The sequence below is a fragment of the Sinocyclocheilus anshuiensis genome, unplaced genomic scaffold, assembly GCF_001515605.1.
Source record: "Sinocyclocheilus anshuiensis isolate Anshui unplaced genomic scaffold, SAMN03320099.WGS_v1.1 scaffold267, whole genome shotgun sequence".
Taxonomy (NCBI): domain Eukaryota; kingdom Metazoa; phylum Chordata; class Actinopteri; order Cypriniformes; family Cyprinidae; genus Sinocyclocheilus; species Sinocyclocheilus anshuiensis.
The window spans coordinates 1,464,388-1,483,172 of NW_015552637.1; the positions used below are offsets into that span (position 1 = coordinate 1,464,388).

Genomic DNA, 18,785 nt, shown 5'->3' on the forward strand with positions numbered 1-18,785 from the left:
GGAGAGAGAGAGAGAGAGAGAGAGAGAGAGAGAGAGAGAGAGAGAGAGGCTGGTAGGAAGGTGGGCTAAGGTTGGGCGAGTTTTAAGTGCGTTGCTTCGCCGTGCGCTAAATCCTCTCCGAGAAGTTTTCCGTGCGATAATTGGAGCGCGTTCTGCACTTCTCTTCCTGCTAGGCCCTATTAAAAGCCGGCACCCAATTTACAGTCTAATCCCGTTTTAGGGTAAACAACAATAATAATCTTCTCTCCCTTCTGCCAGGCTTTGCACAGTCGACGATTGCACCGTGTTTTTCTCTTTTTTTCCTGCTCACAACAGAACACATTTGATAAGCAAATAACAGCCCCAGCTGGTGTTTGTGTGAACCTGCTGCTTTTACATGTTGTGAGCAAGAGAAAGAGAGCGAGGGAGACAAAACGAGAAGAGAAAGAAGACACAGAGACAGAAAATAAAGTTGTTTTGCGTACTGCACTAAAACAGAGAGCCAACTGGAATCAGAGGCAGGAACCATCCTGTTTGCATACGGCGAACAGTGCGTGTTTTCATTGGGTGCAGCGATATGTAAACATAATTGAATTGCATAAATGCAGTTGGCATTCTAAATTTCGAGCGCTGGATGAGAAGAATTTCCTGGCCGCTGAGCACAAAGCTCATTAGCTTCTGTTCGATAGTAAGATAACTATTAGATTGGAAATTGTTAATACAACTGGATTAGAGATAAAAAAAGACACATGCATGTATGTGCTCACACATACAGTCGAACATATACAGATCATGGCCAGTTTAACTGACCAAGACTTTTGTGCATAAATTTTAGTATTTTTTAAATGTTATTTCACATATAGTAATGTTGTGGGTTTTCAGTGGTTTTTAACACATGTTGCTATGTGGTTGCAAGGCTGCCCAGGTAAAAAGAGCCCACCCACAAGTCTGTCTGATATTCTGGTCTCTAGATATAGCTCCTTCAGTGGAAGCCTATGAGATTTGTACTAGAAACGCACAACATGTTCCCATATGGTACCATAACAGTTATTCTTCAATATGAGATATTTTTGTAATTTATCAGTATCAGTTAATACTGGATATATATTAGTATTAGATATTTAATAGATGTTAAGAGTACCTTTGCCATCATAAAACACTTAAAGTTAGTCTTAGGGGGAAAAACAAAAAATTTAAAACGGTTAAATACAATCTTTAGCATATGTCAAAATGAATATTAATTTATAAAACTGAATATTGTCATATTGTCAGCCCTTTATTGGTTACTGGCCATAACATGAAAACAATTCACAGAATTTTAGCTTTGCACACTTTTTTTCTGATCAGTGCATACCTAATTTTTAGACTGTTTTATATAACCTAGTTGCAAGCAGCACACCTCTCTTTGACAAAATTTGAGGTATCATTCAAGTCTGTAGAAAAAAAAATGGTAATGGCTGAGTTACTAAAATATAAAGCGATATTTTCACCCAAAAATTTAAATTCTGTCTAAGCCTAAATTAAATCTGTTCATCTCTTCACAAGACTTGAATTAAACTGCTCAATTCAACTTTTTGACCTTTTCAGGATCTTCTAAATTTTGGTTACCAGCACTTTTAATGGAAGTACAGAAACCTCTCAGGTTTCATTAAAAATATCTTATTTTGTAAAGTCTCATGGATTTGGTTGGATATGAAGGTAAGTAAATCATGACAGATTTGGATAACTATCCCTTTAATAATGAGTGCTATAGGTTTGTTCAAATCCCAAATGCTAATTATGAGCAATACTAATAGTAATGCCTGCCTTAGCAAGCACCACTAATTAGGGCTAATGAATATTTATTCAAATAACTAATGCACTCAAACCTCTTTCTGAAACGCAACACGACATCTCATTCATGTTTTTTTTAAGCCTCTAAAACACCTTCAATTACAGTGATAAGATCGCAGATGGGGCCAGCACAGAGAGATAAACAGATCCCATCCCATTAACGCTTGTGTTTTAGAGGAGGAGGAGGTCAGGCATGCCTCTTCTTCAGAGCTGTCTTTCTCTATCAGACACAATTATCTGAAGAACATGGAGGGGGTCGTAGCCCCCACCCTGCCACAGCGGAGATCTCACCTCTATTGCTGGGTCACAGTCTCCGACCTGTGGTTATAGAGCCCACAACGTCAGCAAAGACATAAAATGGAGAGTTGATGGTCTGACTAGTTTGACAGAGCTAGTCGGGAGGATGAGAGATTGGAGAGGAGAGGAAGACGGGGGCAGAAAAGCTTCTCTGCCTGGGAGCCACTGAGCTGGCTTTGATTACAATCCATTTACAACCCAGAAAGCACTGCCATAATGAATTATTTCATAATTACAGGACTGAGTTGAAGAGACACTCGCCCCCGCAGAGCAAGCGGCAACAGCACCTGCCTCAAGAGCGGGACTGCCGGGGGAAAAACACGGACAGAGAGAAAGAAAGTGAGATGGACACAGAGACAAATCGAGAAACAGACACTCACCCTGCAGTAAGGATGTGCCAGTAGAGGTGGTCTCAGGGACGTTGTCTCGACTGTAAATGGAGTGCATAAATTCTGGTGTGCAATCATTCTCATCTGTGATGTGAACCACCACCTGCATAAGTAAGAGAAAGAGACAGAGAAAGGAACATTACTATGTGGACAAGTATGGAAACCTGAATGGTTTTTCCCAAATAAATCTCCTTACAAATACTCAAATAGCTTCATCACTCCATAGTGAATCTTTAAAGGTCTTTAAAGAATCAAAATCACTAGACAACAGTAGTAATAGAGTTCACTGACAGGTGAGTGCAGAAACATTAGCCATCAATTCAATTTCGTCTTCTCTAATTACGACTAATTATAAGAACATTAATGGGTAATTAAAAATGCTTTCCACAATGTTGACAGATAAAAGATACTAAATATATTTAAAATACAGTCAAACCAAAAATTATTCAGGCGCCAGATATAATTTTTGATATATGTTTACTAGTGGGTACAGGACACTATACGTAGTTCATTTATGTAAGTGAGGATAGCAAAATAAAGTAAACTGGGACATATTATACCCAACAATTCTTCATACAGTGGACTACCAGTAAAATTTGGGACCAAAAATTATTCAGACACTTTGACCTGACCATGTTTTGCTTAGGTGTTTTTTTCTTTTATTGCTAATGTGACCTTTTTACACCACAGACTGAACAAAATTAAGAATTACTTGGTAATTGGTTGACCTAAATTGGTATTATCTAATTGTGTACTTAAATTTAACAGCTGACAGCTATTCAACCTAATTCATTAGATACCTTTTTATCAAAGTTATCTGACACTATCAAGATGAATTTGTTCTGACTTAACTCTGAGTTCTTGTCATGTTTTATTACCATTTTCTAAACTATAGCGAATAAACTGTGATAATGTGAGAAATGTTGAAGGTGTCTGAATAAATTTTGGTTTGACTGTATATTATCTGTTTGATTGTGTTAAATGTCCTCAATATACTTTAGGAGTATTTAAAAAAGGACGCTAAAAGGCATTAGAAGTGAAGACAAGGAGAGTAAAATGGGAGTTTTAAAGTGACCAGTGAATATAGATGAGAGAGATGAGGTGTGGACACATTTACCACTGTCCTGCAAAATTTTGTGTACGAATTTACGTTTTTCACATGAATTTGCTGCACAGACCAACAGTTTGAAAGTGACTTCTGGGTGAACGGTGCTTCATGCATTACTACGCCATTTCCAGTGGAATTTCACAGAAATGTATTTTCTTGCCACAGAACTTCTTGTGATGCTGCATTCAAAATGCCAATCAGAACAATACTGAGATTAACACAGAACAAGACAGAACATTTGCAAACCAGCTCATCAGAATGATGTTTAATGATTATTTATCACACAACCTCTGTGCACATATTCTCCATACTGACCTTCAAGGCAAATTTTGGCTGCATATTGATTACAAACATGCCAATATTTACAACATTGTTAGAGTAAGTGAGCTACAAACAATTATTACTCATCACCTGACTGATTGGGTTGACATTTTCTTTCTGTTTTTATCTATTTTATTCTTAAAATTCAGTAAATGACAGATAATTTAAGAATAAGCTTCTTGGAAAGATGGCTGACCTCAATATTTGCACAGAAGGTAATCTGTAAAACAGGGTCTAAAACCCTGTATGAGCATGGACACATTTAGTGTCCTGAGTCACTTGGCTTTCTGGAGGCTTTCGGTTAAGAAAGAAGGCATAAGAGAGAGGAATAACATTAAAAGAAGAGGCCGAAGCAGAACAGACCAGCTGCGGCAGAAGCCACTAAATGCAAATGGCTCAACCACCCCACAAACACACACAGAAACCCCAGTCAAACTCAGTGTGTAGACTTTAATGTAGCAGATCTCAGCTGAAGCTCAGATGATAGCTTATGGAAGGGCTGTATCTACATTCAGGCTTCTCTCTGTGCAGTGATTTGTGAGCATTCAGACAGAATACTGGCACAGGATTTGACTTTGACCGAACAGAGGCAGAGGGAAAGCAGGGTACATGTTCTCAGTAGTAGCGTTAGTCATGGTGAGGGTGAGCCCCGCAGAACTGCTTATCTCAGAGGAACAGCACTGCCAAGAGGGAAAAGGTCCTTACATGTAACACACACGGCACTGTAGCTGACCATACAGCTCTGAAACCGTCAGGCCAGAGCCTTAAAACCCATGTAGCTCTGCATTACGGGTTTCTTTTTCTCTTCAGTTGTCCCTCAGGAATCTGCTCAAAGGAGGAGAATGTTCTGTGTTTGTTTCATAGCTGCTGGAAGTTGAATATGGCAGTAATGAGTCTGATGTCTGCTGCTGGAGGAGAATCACTGCTAATAACAACAACAACAACAGGGGTCTAAAAGAGATGAAGAGTCTTAATGTAGAACTTCATCTTTATGAAATCATTTTTCACATGCTAAGAGGACAGATGCTTATTCTTCTCTCATTTTTCCTTTGCTTGTTTTTTTCTAGTCTCCTCCCCTCTTGTCTCTTATTTTCTCTTCTCTGCTTCTTATTTTTCTTCATCTCATCCCATCTAGTTTCTTTTCCTCTCATCTTCTTGTTTAGTCTCTTCTCTTCTCCTGTTGTTGTTGACTCTCTGGTTTTGCCTTGTCTCTTTTATTCTCACCTTGCCTTGACTCTTCTTGTCTCCTCTCATCTCATTTGGTCTCATTTCTTTACGTTTCATCTAATATAATTTTGTCTCTTCTAGTCTCATCTCTTATCTTCTCTTCTACACTCATTTTGTCCCATTTCATCTTTTCTAGTCTCATGACCTGTCTTTTTATCTTGTCTTTCTTCGGTCTCGTCTTTTCTCCTTTGACCTTTTCTAGTCTCTTTTCTTGCTGCCTCATGAACACATTTAGTCTCTTCTCTTCTCATCTCATCTCATCTAATTTTCTCGTCTTATCCCTTTTGTCTCATTTAATTTTTTGATTAAAAAATCTCTTCTCTTCTAGTTTCGCCTGGTCTCTTTTCTTCTCACCTTCTCACTTGCCTTGTTTAGTCTCTTCTTGTCTCCTCTCATCTAATTTTTCACTCATTTCTTCACTTTTCATCTAATATGATTTTGTTTCTTCTATCCTCATCACTTATCGTTTCTTCTACTCTTATTTTGTTGTATTTTCTAGTCTATTGTATTGTCATCTCTTCTCATGACCTGTCCTTTTAGCTTGTCTCTTCTTGTCTCATTTGACCTTTTCTAGCCTCTTTTCCTGCTGTCTCATCAACACATTTATTCTCTTCTTGTCTCATCTCATTAAATATTCTTGTCTTATCTTGTCTCCTCTCTTTCATGTCTCACCTTGTCTTTTTTCCGTCTCTTATTATATAATTTCTATAATTTCTTTACTTTTCATCTTGTTTCATTTAATCTTTTCTGGTCTCTTCTGTTTTGTTTTGTCTCAACTGATCTCCTCTCTTGTTGCATCTCATCTCTTTTTCTTTTCTAGTCTCGTCTCATCAGGATTGTTTGTCTAATCTCTTCTCTGTTCATTTAGTCTTGTCCAGTCTAGTCTCTTCTGGCCTTGTCTCTTATCTTCTCCTCTTCTCTCATTTTGTTTCGTCTCATCTCTGTTCCTACAGCCTGTCCTACACATGAAGTCATCTTCACAGATGGTGTAATCATTTGGCAGGGGGCAGTGACTCCGACAATTATCTAAAATGTGCGAGTGTGTGTGTGTGACTGGTGCTGGCTCAGACACAGTTACACATCATTGTGTCTCAGCCAAGTCCATCAAGAGGACTCAATTAATGTGGAGGAACTTCTGCCAAACAAAGAAGATCAACACGGAACAACAACAGTGTGAGCAACACGCACACACAAATGGATACATTTGCGGCCTTTAATAACAGCAACAACAACACAATGGGTAAAATACATCACACACCTCTCATATTTCTTTGCCTTTGTCGCTTCACTTGATCTTACACGAAGACATATACAAGTTGCTAAGCCTCATAAGTGGTAACAGCCACAGCTGTGGCGTGTTTGATGGCCTCAGTGCCACACACAATCTCTCATTAGTGCTTTTCTGCTGATATGTGTTTGTTTCTGTTTGTGCTTGCGTATGCCTTCATGCATATCAAAGCATATGCATCTTTCACTTCAAAAAGTACCAGATGTGTCATGATGTGAAGAATGACTGACAGCCCCACATACAGCATCTTAATGTCAGGCCTAAGCCAGTTTATCTCATTAAGTATGTGAGAGAAAACAACATATAAGTGGGAAACCAGAACCAACAAAACAACAAGTAAGTTATGTACTTCTGTGCTAACTGTACTTTTGGGGATAAAAATGGTTGAAGACCAAGGGAAGAAGCCGTTTAGATAGCTAGGTAAACGTGCGCTTACCTCTGCCATGTTGCTCAGTCCTGTATCTGGTTCTGAAGCTCTGACTTGCAGGTGATGGAGATGTTGTCCACTCTCAAAGTCCACAGTGCGTGTCAGGCTGAGTGCACCACTCTCCTGGTTTATGCTGAACAGGTTGCTTGGGTTCACCAGCAGCATATAAGACAGAGTCTTCTTCTGGAAAGAGATAGCCTGGACCAGCGCCACCCTACAGACACACAAAGGAAATAGAATCAGTGCACAGGCCAGCATATCATTTATACACTATGTATCCTATTGGAGGATGGCTATGTTCCAAAACTTTGTGAGCTACCTACCGAGACAGTATTTAATAATATAAAAAAGCATTGTGTGTACTATGTACAATACCATTTAAAATGCTGGGGTTAGTAAGAACTTTTAATGTTTTTGAAAATAATATCAAAAACAATTATTTAATATTCTGAAATATTATTATAGTTTAAAATATTATTATTATAAAAATGTCTATTATGATCAAGTTTAAAATGCAATTTATTCCTGTGATGGCAAAACTGAATTTTCAGCAGCCAGACTTCATTGTGTCTCATCATGATCCTTCAGAAATCATTATGAAATCACTTATATGCTGATTTGGAGCTAAAAAAATTTTTTTATTATTATTATCAATGTCAAAAACAGTCATGCTGGTTAATACGTTTGTGGAAACCATGATACAATTTTTTCAGAATTCTTTGATGAACAGAAAGATCAAAAGAACAGCATTTATTTGACATAAAAATATTTTGTAACATTATAAACATCTTTACCATCACTTTCGATCAGTTTAAAGCATCCTTGCTGAATAAAAGTATTCATTTCTTTAAAAAAGAGCTCTGATACAAGCTAACATTAAACTAATGTTTTTAATTTAATCTGCTTTGCACGAGAAGTATTGCAGATGTTGCACTGATGTGAAGATTAGCCATTTATGAATTTTCGTTTCAGTTAAAATGCTCCCTGAAAACCATTCGCACTTGACCCTGCAGAACGTTAATTTTTAGCAGCAAGAAAACTTACAAAATACAAAATATTTTCAAAAGCAATGGGCCAGTTTTGCCAATAAGCCACCAAATAAAGTGCCCATTAGTGGCCAAAATACAGTGACCTCTCAACCTCCTGCCATACAAATGCTGTCAGTGTAAACTAAGCTTTAGAATGCATCTGTTCTTTGTGGCTCGCGTCCCCTGTCATCTCCCCCTTCCACACTCTTTAACTTTAATATGTGTCTCTATTCCTCTCTTTTTAATATGTCTCTCTTTCCATGATTAGCTGTCCTCTCCTCCTTCACACAGATTATTATGCTCAGTTCTGTGCCAGTGCCCGAAGGGGGAAGTTCAGACACTGCTCTTCATGTTTATCCAGAAGTTTCTTTTAATAAATATTTGAATTTGAACACGCTTTCAAATTCAGAGCCTGGGGACAAAATTATTCATCTGTGTTCCCCTTTGCCACAACCCCCTCTATTCACTCCGTCCCCCCCCTCAACCTCCGCTATCCCTCCGGGTGAATTGTTTCATGCAACAGATGACACATAAAGCTTTGGAGTTGGCCATGTTCACACAATCCTTCTCTTACCCTCTAATGAGCAGCAAATTCTGAATTTTTTTTACATGTAGACGCACACAAACACGCCCACTAACACACAGCTTCCTGTACTCACGCTTGGCCCACCCCGGTGCTCTCTGGGATGTAGATCGTGTAGGTGGTGTTGGTGAACTGAGGGGTCCGGAAGCCGGCCAGTATGAACACAGAGGCGTGCGGACCCCTCCTGCCCTGCGAGTCCACGGCCTGGACGGTCAGTGTGTACTCCTTACTGGGGGTCAGAGGTCGCCCTGTGGTCTTTACTTCTCCTGTTGCTCGGTCCACTTCAAATGAATCTTCTCCACCTGTCACAAAATACACACCCATTTAATGTAGCAAATAAAAACAAATAAAATAAAATAAAATCTAAGGGCGATATTTATCATTTTATCTATAGGTTTCTATTATTTTATTTTGTAATCTATATTTTAATGATTTATTATTTTCCAAATTTTTGGCATTAGATAATGAAAAAGCAATAAATGAAATAAATAAAAATCAAAATAAATAAAATCTTAGATAAAAGTGTAAACTCAAACTTGAAAAATGTTGTACTAACCGAAATAAATTAAGTTGTAGTACTAAATGTAACAATTAAAACTTGAATTAAAATGTAACTGAAAATATAAAAGTAAAACCTAATTCAAGATATGAATATATACATTAATAGTAAAAAAAATAAAATACTAAATTAAGACTGATTATGGTAGTAGTAGTATATATTTATTTAATGCCATGTCAGCATCTTAGGCTATTTTCATGGCAAAAACAATTTAAAAAATACAAGTATAACAAATACAATAAAACCCAGTAAACAAACAAACACAAGTTATATTACACAAAATATTTACATTAACATATGATAAAAATTCTAAAACTTTTTCTGGCAAAATAATACTAAACTCTTTAAGTGAGTTCACTCCATAAAAGAGTTTAGACTGATTATGGTAATCAGAAACTAACATATTTTCATTTTCGAAAAAATTTAAATATTTAATTCAGTATATTAAGACACAAATTATAGTATTGTATAGTAGAAACAACATAAACTTTAAAAATGATGACTTGTGGCATGTAACCAATTTGAAACATTGCCTAAAAACTGTGATGTGGCACTTGTTTATAATCACATATTAAAAGAGCAACTCTTGTAAAGTTCCACTCAAAGTGCAAGAGCATTACAAAGACAAAGTCACAAAAGCCTTGGAGTCTTTTTACACACATTAGGAGTGAGGGGCCCTTCTGCCAGCTGTGGTTCAGTGCATCTGCGTGTGTGTGAGGAGCAATATGCTCCCCTCCGTTCCTCCTTCAGGACAATAGTAAGACAAGAGCTCATTTTAACTGCTGTCCCCTTGAGCATGTCATTATTTGGGAGCAGAGGAAGAGGAGGTGGATGAAGAACACAGCTGCTGAGGCAGAGCAGATCTCCCAGCTGTACCCGCTCCGCCTTGCCCTTTCTGCAGCTGCTCGAATGCTCATCTGCCACTAGCAGAGGTTCTGATACAGAATCACGCTTGATTCTGTCCTTACAAGCTCTCTTCAAATAATTAAAAAGTTGCTGTTAATGGTGTGAAATGAATGATCTATTCCTATTATGTGTACTTTGCAGCTTATTCTAAGAATTGCACACTTAGACAGGAAAACTCCAATTACTGTTTGGTGTTTTGTTTAGGGACGGGCAGCTCTAAGAACAAAACTGAAAATTCAGGTACACATTTACATTTTGATGATCTGACCACAATGATATCAATGTTATATTTGCACACATATACATTCGAAACTTTGGGGCCGAGATTTTTTAATGTCTCTGTCTCTTATGCTCAAAAAGGCTGCATTTAATTGATGTAAAATACAGTAAAAACAGTAATATTGTGAAATATTATTACAATTTAAAATAGCTGCTTTACATTTTAATATATTTTAACATATAATTTATTCTTGTGATGTCAAAACTGAGTTTTCAGTCTCCAGCAGCACAAGATCCTTCAGAAATCATTCTATAATATGCTGATTTGGTGTTCAAAAACATTTCTTCTTTTTATTAACGTTGAAAACAGTTGTGCTGATTTAATATTTTTGTGAAAACTGTGATACTGTACGTTTCTTTTTTTTCAGGATTCTTTGATAAATATAAAGTTTAAAAGAACAGCATTTGTTTGAATCAGAAATCTTTTGTAAAATTATATTATGCCTTTAATGTCATTTTTAAACAATGTGATGCAATAAAATATTTTTCCTGCATTCACCTTGCATTTATTTGCTTAATGAATTAAGGGAATAAGGGAAGTCGTGGCCTAATGGTTAGAGAGTCGGACTCGTAACCTAAAAGGTTGCGGGTTGTAGGTGGGGGGAGTGAAAGTACAGCGTTCTCTCCCACCTTCAATACCACGACTGAGGTGCCCTTGAGCAAGGCACCGAACCCCCAACTGCTCCCCGGGCGCCGCAGCAAAAATATGGCTGCCCACTGCTCCGGGTGTGTGTTCACGGTGTGTGTGTGTTCACTGCTGTGTGTGTGCACTTTGGATGGGATAAATGCAGAGCACTAATTCCGAGTATGGGGCACCATACTTGGCCACATGTCACGTCACTTTCACTTTATGATTTGTGTGTTGTATCTATTTTACCAACTATATCTGTCTGCACTACAAAGATGGTAGATTAGTCATGTCTAAAGTATGTTGTAAGGCAAAACATACAGTAGAGAGCCTGCAGCCCTTTAGCTGTGAAAATATTCATAATATAACATGGCCTTGATTTTGTTAAGGACAATTTTTTATTAAAATATTAAGCAAATTCATTAAGTGCCACTGAGCAACATAACATAGCTGGAATGCCAAACTGACCAATTAGCATCCAGCACCAGAACTGTCCGTTTTTTTTAATTTCGGTCTTATTTCTACAGAATCAAGGTCTAAAATCTATGCTTACCTGAAACATTAACCCTTTTGTCCTACAAGGACTAGTAATTTATTCTGTCAGCGCAAATTTAGTAAAACTGACAATGAACGACATTCAACTAAAAGACAGATCAAAAACTTGGAGGAAGAGCGCTATAGGCAACGGCACCGAAAGACAGAGTTTATAAACATCAGAGTGTAATATCACCAGAGACAGAATATTTATAGCAGAGTCTAAATCCTTATGGACCAGAGAAGTAATTTAGTAATGTCACAACATATCAGATGATTAATGACTAGCCATTATGAGAGGTTATGATGTTTCTGAAGATGTCCTGGAGGTACAATAAAACCAGTGCAGCACACCTGTCCCAACGTACACATACACTCACACATATATACGTGCAGATCAGAGTTGTATGCTTAAATCACATTTAGTCCGTTTGCTTCTGACTAATTAGACTGAATTCTAAGCATGCCTCAGATTCATTTAACCTTTGTTGTTCTCTGTGCACTAAACGAAATCACTTAACCATGAGTGAATAACTATGGAAACGGCATGGATTACATTAGTGACTTTATGCTATTTCTATTACAGTGTTAACCAACTGGCTCATTAAAAAGACACGTCATTGCCATTGTTTCAAAATAAAAGCGTGTCTATGGTACGAAAACAAAACTAAAATATCCTGGCAGTCTTTGAATTTCTCTCAAACCTGAGCTAAACGCTCCAGCTAATCCTTTCCGTTTCAAGGGATTAAAATTATTGATCATGTAATGTATGTCTGCATTTAAGACATCAGTTTAATTCGCTTTCCATCTAAAGTGGGCCAGCGTTCTGACAGAATGACTGTATTGACGGCAGTGGTGTATAAAATACCTGAAAGCCATACTCAAGTAAAAGTACAGATATCTTACCAGAAAATGACTTTGGTAGAAGTTGAAGTTACCGTTTAGAATATTACTTGAGTAAAAGTCTTAAAGTATGTGATATTTATTGTACTTAAGTACAAAAAGTATTTTTTTAAATCTTAAACGTACTTAAGTATTGAAAGTAAAAGTACAAGTAAATGCAAAATGGAAAAGAAGCAAATAAATATATATAAAAAATGTTCATACACAGCTTGAGTAGCAAGACTGTGTTCAGTTCTAACTCTTTTTTTCCATTTTGTATTTTTGGGTAAGAATAAGAAGCACTTCATCCGGTACTTAGTGTCTTTCATTCCAACATAAGAAAACATTTCTGGAATCTGTATCTGACATAGCATTTAGATGTATTTACACAGTTTATGTATCACAGAGGGGACATGGATGCATTTAAACTGCAGTTACAGATGCAAATGTAAGTCACTTATTGCTTTACTGAACTTGTAGAAGATGATTATTAAACTTGTTCATGCTGAAAAATGGTACTCTTTGTGTGATATAGATTAAGTTAAATATATTAAATTATATAAATATAAAAAGCACACAGAAGCATTTTTGCCCTCTACAATTTAGAATTCCTGGAATTTTGACTTTTAATAGACTAATAAATCAACGTGCGTGCACTCTGTGTGAGATTTGGTGAGCCTACTATAGCCTAACTTACTTGATAATGTCAGATCGCACATCATTACAACAACACTTACCATATTATCGCAGACGATGCTGTATATCGCACACCCCAGACTCGACTTGAGTGGAAAATGAATCATCCCATCTGCGGTTATGCGCGCACTTGTTTGCACATGAGCAAAGGTGTTTTTTAGGAGTCTAAACTTAAAAGTGCCAGACCACGTCAAACCTGCTTTCCTGCAGTCCGTGTTCTTCTGACTTCTGACTATTTTGTAGTAAATAACGAATATGCCAGTTTTCCGATGGTCAAAGAGTCTGGCCATCAAACCCACCAACAACTAAAAGGAAGTGAGCTGTTCCCACTGAGCCATCGCCACTTCGGGCCACGAGCTTGTAAACCACAGAGCCAGCACCAGTGTCAGGGCCCACGGCTGCCAGGTAGGGGTAGGGGAACATGGCCCACTGAAGATCTGACAGGTTGGGGAGGGTCAGAGTCAGCCGGCACAGGTACCATTCATCACCTACAGAGAGAGGGAAACAGACAAATATGTTTTGAGTTCATAAAGAAACACATCACATACCAAAAACACTTATTTCACTTGTTTATTTTGAGATATTGTAGAAGTCTGCATTTTATTGTGCATTTTATGCATTACAATAAATAAAATAACAATACAAGTATACTTACATAAAGTTCATTCAGTTATTTATCAGGAAAAAATATCAAATTAAAAGAAGATGCATGAAATTAATGTTTTTTTGTTATGCTTTTTATGCATAACAATACATAAACAACAACATAAGTCTACTTACATAAAGTTCATTCAGTTATTTATTGGAAAAAATATATAAAATTAAAAGAAGATGCACAAAATGAATGTTTTTTGTTATGCATTTTATACATTACAATACAGAAAACAATGTAAGTCTACCTACAAAACGTTCACTCAGGTGTTTATCAGGAAAAAATATAAAACTAAAAAAAGGATTTTTAAAATGCATTTTATGCATTACAATACATGAAATAATGTAAGTCTACTTGAAGTTCATGCAGTTATTTATGAGAAAAATATAAGACTCAATGTTTTTTTTTGTTTTTTTTAACTTTTCTTCTGTAAGTTAAATTAAATATTGTCATTAATTAGTAATTATCTTAAATTAGAAATATGGGGGGAAACTATTGTGGTTTCAAAGGGAACTGAGACTAATTAAGAACTTGGGCTGGAAACTAATGGAAAAGCAACAAACTTAAACCCCCTCAGAACACCTTAACAACAAACAGCAAAGATAAAAAATGAAAAATACATAATAATAATAATAATAATAATAATAATAATAATAATACTACAATAGGCCCTAATGAGAGAAATCCAAGGCCTGTCATCTTCCCTCTCATGATACTCTTCTTGTTTTATCCCATTCATTGTCTTCTTTTTGGAGAATGTTCACAATGCTCTTCATAATCTCTGCAATCTCAGCAAAACATCCCAAACACATCTACCAAGTGTTGCATCTATAGCCTCTGAAAGCACATCTTCTAATCTCAATACCAGCCAAAAGAGCAGGAGTGATAGGGAAAGCCTTTAGCCACCCTGAGTTCAGTGACGCCTCGCGGCTTCAGACTGTCATTCAGCCCGAGGATGCTCGGCTACAAGAGAGAAATTACATTTCTGTAGAACACGTCATCTCTGACTTCCTCTGTAGGTCCTGAGGAAGTTTGCTGTCAGAGACACGATCCGCTCCCTCAGACGGCCTCGGAAGATCAGACGGAGAAAGAAGGGACTTAACAGAACAGAAATATCTTTTTTGGGGTGTTTTTGTGTTCACTTTTCTCTGTTGTTTGTTTGTTTCCAGACGTGCATCGTGTTGTTTTTGACATTTCACGCAAAAGCGAGACAAGAGTGAGAATAAGAAGAAACTTCACTTCTAAGCACCTCGTCAAGAGGGAACATACTACCGTTACCCTCACTTCCTGTGTTTCATAGCCATGCTTTGGAGTATGTCAAAAGAGACTGATCGAGGGAGATGCAAGGAAAAGACAAAAGACACAACGAGAGCAAAGAGATACAAGGGTCGGGGGTTTGGATGTCTTGCCTCTATGTTTCCACGTCTCTATGTTGTGATCGTCTGCAGTCAGGATCCGTCGTGCAAACAGATGGACTGGGGCTCACATTGAGCAGCCAGTCAAATAGATAAAACCATCAATACAAGCAGAGTGAAAACCCAAACCTCCACAGATCACTGCACATGTGAAAGTCAACAAAAAGTGACATTCTCTATGCAAATACATGTAAATCCTGTCAAAGTTGCTGTTGGTGTAATCAAATTCTGTGGCTGTCCACTTGCCGCTGTGATTCACTGATGTTTGATGATAATACAGATAAATTATCAGTGGTCTACATGACTGAACCTAGCAAGATGTATGCTAAATACATGCATAAATGTATCCAAATGAAGGCACATCGGCTTTAGCAGCACAGCAAGAAACGGAGTAGTAATGCCTTGCTGAATACATTTTATTAGATTTTTATGTCAGGAACTGTATATTCGAGTGAAAGGATATTATTTAATGAATTTGCTAAATGAAATAACATTCTGTGCTAAAATTATTTTACATTTATTACAAAAGACCAAAAATATACTGTTGATGAAAACATGATGAGGATAAATAACGCTGATCATGCACTGACGATGTTTAAATGTAGATAATATTTCTGCAAACAATATAACAATAGCATAGGTTGTGAACATACAACCGTAAAAATACACTAAAATGCAATATCAAATAGTCTCTAAAACATTATAAATTCATAATACAGTAAATTAGTATTGTAAATTGTACAGTGTAATAAATATAAACAAAATTAAATAAAAATTAAACAAGTAGCATATATAGATAACTTTTTCAAAAAATATTATTTATTAGATAATGGTGTTTATTTATTAGATATTTATATAATTATTGAATTTTGTATGTAATGTAAAATTTGCATGTAATGTAAAAAAATTATGAAAAAATAATAAAAGGTTATATCATTTTCATACATACTATATTGTTTATTTTCTATTTAGTGTTATTTATATTTTACTTTATGTAAATGTATATATATATATATATATATATATTTATTTTTTTTATTATTTTTTTTTTTATTAATGAATTATGAATCATATTTATGCACTTTTTCTCAAAATGGGGGACGGTATTGAGTGTTTTTGGCCAAATTATGGTTGGCAGACAAGGCAAAGGTAGGTGACTTCCTGTGGCGTGAGAGGGCAGACAGACACTTCGACTCTGTCCGATACTGTTTGTGTAATTTAGGGGCTCCACATTTTCATGTGTCTCTAAAGATCTGCGTTCTCCATGTGGAATCACAGACTTTAGAAGCGACCCTTCCTACCTCACACTCAGCTCTGTGTGCAGCCCACCATGGGGTGGCCTAAAGGTCCAACAGATGTGGATCAAACCCCAACAGCCAACACCCACACCTGAGAGGCTAATGGGCCACAGGCTCAGTCAACAAACCTCCAACAGGGAGAGGGCAGTTCAAGGGACGCCCGAGGAACCCTGGCAAGGCTTCCAACAAATGGCTCTCTACCCAACTCCTCCAAAACAGCTGTCACAGTATCACCACATCCTGAAGACAGATAAACCCCTCGGATTGAAAGAATAAGGGAGGAAGGAATAAGTACAAATGCTTTTTAGCTATGATAGAAATAACAAGCCTGTCTGGTAATGAAAGAGTGAGATTTTTCTATCTGTTTCATGACTGGGCATCTTGCTCTTTGTTTCAATAGAACAATATGGAACCCCAACTGGGATCTCTTTCTCACCCTGTGCATAAAACACAATGAAACAATTGCTTGATCTTTTTCAGCATCGCAGTTTGCTAGTTCAGATAACGTGAGAAAAAAATCTGAGGAGAAAGCGCAAAGGCCTTCGTGCGTTTGTTTACGCCTTGCTAATCCAAGCTAAGCCTTGGATATAATATGCTCCGTGTATAAATAGCTGGTGAATTTCATCTAAGTCCACCCAAAGCTCTGTACTAATTTGAATATCAATACAGAAGATGTCACGGATTGTTACATTAAAAAAACAACAACAAGATGAAGAGCGGATAAAGAAAGAGGGACGGAAATGGTGCGTGCTGTGTTTGTGTTGTGTTTTTGGCCTAATTTGGTGTACGGTAATTTGGCGAGAGGATGTAAAAGAAGCCGATGCCGACTGGGGAAAATTAGATTCCATTCAAAGAGACTTAAACGGTCGTCAGCCGCATCGTGCAGCTTTTCTTTTGTTGCCATGTTTGTCTGCATCTAAAGAGCAACTCAAAGGAACTGGAGGATGGGAAGAATATGATGAGATGCCTTTGAGCAGATATGAAGCGATGAATCAATGCTGATTCACCATAAGTGCAAAACACAAACGACAGAGGAAAATTGTATTGCTTAGAGTTTGCTGTTTCATGATTTCACAGATTAAAGTTATGTTATATATATATATATATATACATATACATACACAGGTGTATCTCCAAAAATTTGAATATCATGAAAAACTTTCATATATTCTAGATTCATTACATGTAAAGTAAAACATTTCAAGTGTTTTTTTTTTGTTTTTTTTTAATTTGGATGATTAGAGCTTACAGCTCATGAAAGTCAAAAATCCAGTATCTCGAAATATTAGAATATTTACATTTGAGTTTCATTAAATGACTATCCCTGCAGTATAAATTCTGGGTATCTTTGAAACCACAATAATGGGTAAGACTGCTGGTCCAGAAGACAATCATTGACACCCTCCACAAAGAGGGTAAGTCACAGAAGGTCATTACTGAAAGGGGTGGCTGTTCAAAGAGTGCTGTATCAAAGCATATTAGATGCAAAGTTGACTAAAAGGAAGAAATTGCATAGGAAAAGGTGCACAAGCAACAGGGATGACCGCATGCTTGAGAATACTGTCAAGCAAAGCCGATTCAAACACTTGGGAAAGCTTCACAAGGAGTGGACTGAAGCTGGAGTCAGTGCATCAAGATTCACCACACTCAGACATATTCAGGAAAAGCCACTTCTGTTCCCACTGAGCCATCGCCACTTCTGAAACAGAAACAACGTCAGAAGCATCTTACCTGGGCTAAGGAGAAAAAGAACTGGACTTTTGCTCAGTGGTCCTCTTTTCAGATAAAAATACATTTTGCATTTCATTTGGAAATCAAGGTCTGGAGTCTGGAGGAAGACTGGAGAGGCACAGAATCCAAGCTGCTTGAAGTCCAGTGTGAAGTTTCCGAAGTCAGTGATGATTTGGGGTGCCGTGACGTCTGCTGGTGTTGGTCCATTGTCTTTTATCAAGTCCAAAGTCAATGCAGCCATCTACCAGGAGATTTTGGAGCACTTTATGCTTCCATCTGCTAACAAGCTTTATGGAGATGCTGATTTCCTTTTCCAGCAGCACCTGCCCACAGTGCCAAAACCACTTCCAAGTGGTTTGCTGACCATGATATTACTGTGCTTGATTGGCCAGCCAACATGCCTGACCTGAACCCCATATGGAATCAATGGGATATTTTCAAGAGAAAGATAAGAAACAGTCGATTCAACAATACAGACAAGCTAAAGGCCGCTATTGAAGAAACCTGTGCTTCAGTGGTGCCTCAGCAGTGCCACAGGCTAATCGCTTCCATGCCACACCTCACTGATGCTGTCATTTGTGCTAAAGGAGAAACCGTGTCTCTCCTCACTCTGAGCCCTTCCTGATACCGTGTCCCTGAAGTCCCTCTTGCAGCCGGATACCTCCCTACAGGACCACCTGAACAGATGATCTGGAATTACACACACACAAACAGCATAGGGAAAG

The 18,785-nt window shown here is 37.4% G+C and overlaps 1 protein-coding gene across 1 annotated transcript in view; it reads right to left on the reverse strand.

Moving 5' to 3' along the window:
* LOC107666790 (neural-cadherin-like) overlaps positions 1-18,785 on the reverse strand; it is a 128,714-nt gene that overhangs the window by 56,165 nt on the left and 53,764 nt on the right. The window contains exons 2-5 of the mRNA XM_016458228.1: positions 13,264-13,452; positions 8,557-8,782; positions 6,879-7,083; positions 2,490-2,601 (exon numbers count right to left, since the gene is read on the reverse strand). Of these exons, the coding sequence (XP_016313714.1) occupies positions 2,490-2,601; positions 6,879-7,083; positions 8,557-8,782; positions 13,264-13,452 (732 nt within the window). The remainder of the gene's footprint in view (positions 1-2,489; positions 2,602-6,878; positions 7,084-8,556; positions 8,783-13,263; positions 13,453-18,785) is intronic.